Source organism: Chionomys nivalis, chromosome 10 (genome assembly GCF_950005125.1).
Source record: "Chionomys nivalis chromosome 10, mChiNiv1.1, whole genome shotgun sequence".
NCBI lineage: Eukaryota > Metazoa > Chordata > Mammalia > Rodentia > Cricetidae > Chionomys > Chionomys nivalis.
Genome location: NC_080095.1, coordinates 8,293,699 through 8,295,143, shown reverse-complemented (window position 1 = coordinate 8,295,143; position 1,445 = coordinate 8,293,699). Strand labels below are relative to the sequence as shown.

General features: G+C 43.7%; 1 gene segment (V, D, J or C); it reads right to left on the bottom strand.

Moving 5' to 3' along the window:
* Positions 1-499: 499 nt before the first annotated feature.
* LOC130882748 (Ig heavy chain V region 102-like) lies at positions 500-948 on the bottom strand. The segment is given in 2 exon segments: positions 500-828; positions 903-948. Coding segments are annotated over 2 exon segments (375 nt in total).
* Between the last annotated feature and the right edge of the window lie 497 nt (positions 949-1,445).

Genomic DNA, 1,445 nt, shown 5'->3' with positions numbered 1-1,445 from the left:
TTGATTTCATAGGAGAGATTAAAGAACTTAACCCAACATATATAGGGACCCCCTTCCAACAAACTGCCATTTTTTATATGTAGGAAATCAAACTGGACCATGAAAGGGGTTTTTGTTTGACCAAATGCTCAGGATTTGTGTTTTACTGACGTGATTGTAGCTTATTCCCAGCTACTCCAGCAACAGTTCCAAAGATTTAAGAGATATTTATATCATAATGTATTGCTACAATTTGTCTTATTTTGTTTATAAAAAAAGAACCATGTTAATGAAGGTGGTCACAGGTAACATCTGGTCTAGTTATGGCCTGCTCTGAGGCAGCCAGAATCAGCATGACTTCCTTCCCAGATCTTTTGAAAAGGTGACAAAGACCCTGAAAGGCTGATTTGACAGACAAAGGGACACGCCTAGTGATTACTTCTCAGCAAGTCTCCAGGCTACTCTCTCTGTCAGCTCAGACTCAGGGCAGTTTTCTGCTTCTCCAGAGTTTCTGACACACTCAGGATGTGGTTGTAACACTGTGTCTTGCACGGTAATAGAACGCTGAATCCTCAGATGTCAGGCTTCTGAGTTCCATGTAGGCTGTGCTGGAGGATTTGTCTGCAGTCAGTGTGGCCTTGCCCTGAAACTTCTGAGCATATTTAGTTTCACCATCTGCTGGATCAATCCTTCCAATCCACTCCAGTCCCTGCCCAGGCTTCTGCTTCACCCAGTGCATAGAGTAGCTAGTGAAGGTGTATCCTGAAGCCTTGCAAGACATCTTCATTGAAGACCCAGGCTTCACCAGCTCAGCCCCAGACTGTGGCAGTTGGATCTGTGAGTTCACACCTGCAGAGAGAAAGGCAGAGTGGAAGCCATTGTCACCTGAGAATGAGGAAATCTATATTTGAGGAGAGTGTTACCTGTAACTGCTGTGAATAGGAAGAGGACAATATAGCTCCATCCCATGGTGAGGTCCTTGTGTGCTCAGTGACTGTGAAGAGGACACTGATCATATGATGTTATGGTGTGTGCATCCCTGTATAAACTAACTACCGTATGCTAATATAATTTGCATATTCATGAGGAGGGACTTCTAAGATAAGGCCCTAGTCCAGTTGGAGAAAAAGGAGGTAGAGAGCACCTGAGTCAGGTAGCAAGATGTTGAGGTTCAAATCGTAATCCTTTCTGGGGAAATGATCACATACTTCTTTCCTGAGCACTGTGCAGACCCTCTGTAAATAACATCAGGGTTTAAGATCTCAATTGATTTCAGGCCTGAAACAGTTACTTCGCCTTGAGACAAGGTTATTAGATTTAATTATAAGAGGTGACTGTGATTATGAAGATGATGGCCATTAGTTATAGTGGGGAGTGGCAGGCCGCTTCCCTGCCACCCCAGCTCCTGCATGGCTAGCTTACACCTAAAATAATTACACGGAAACTGCATTCTTTTAAACACTGCT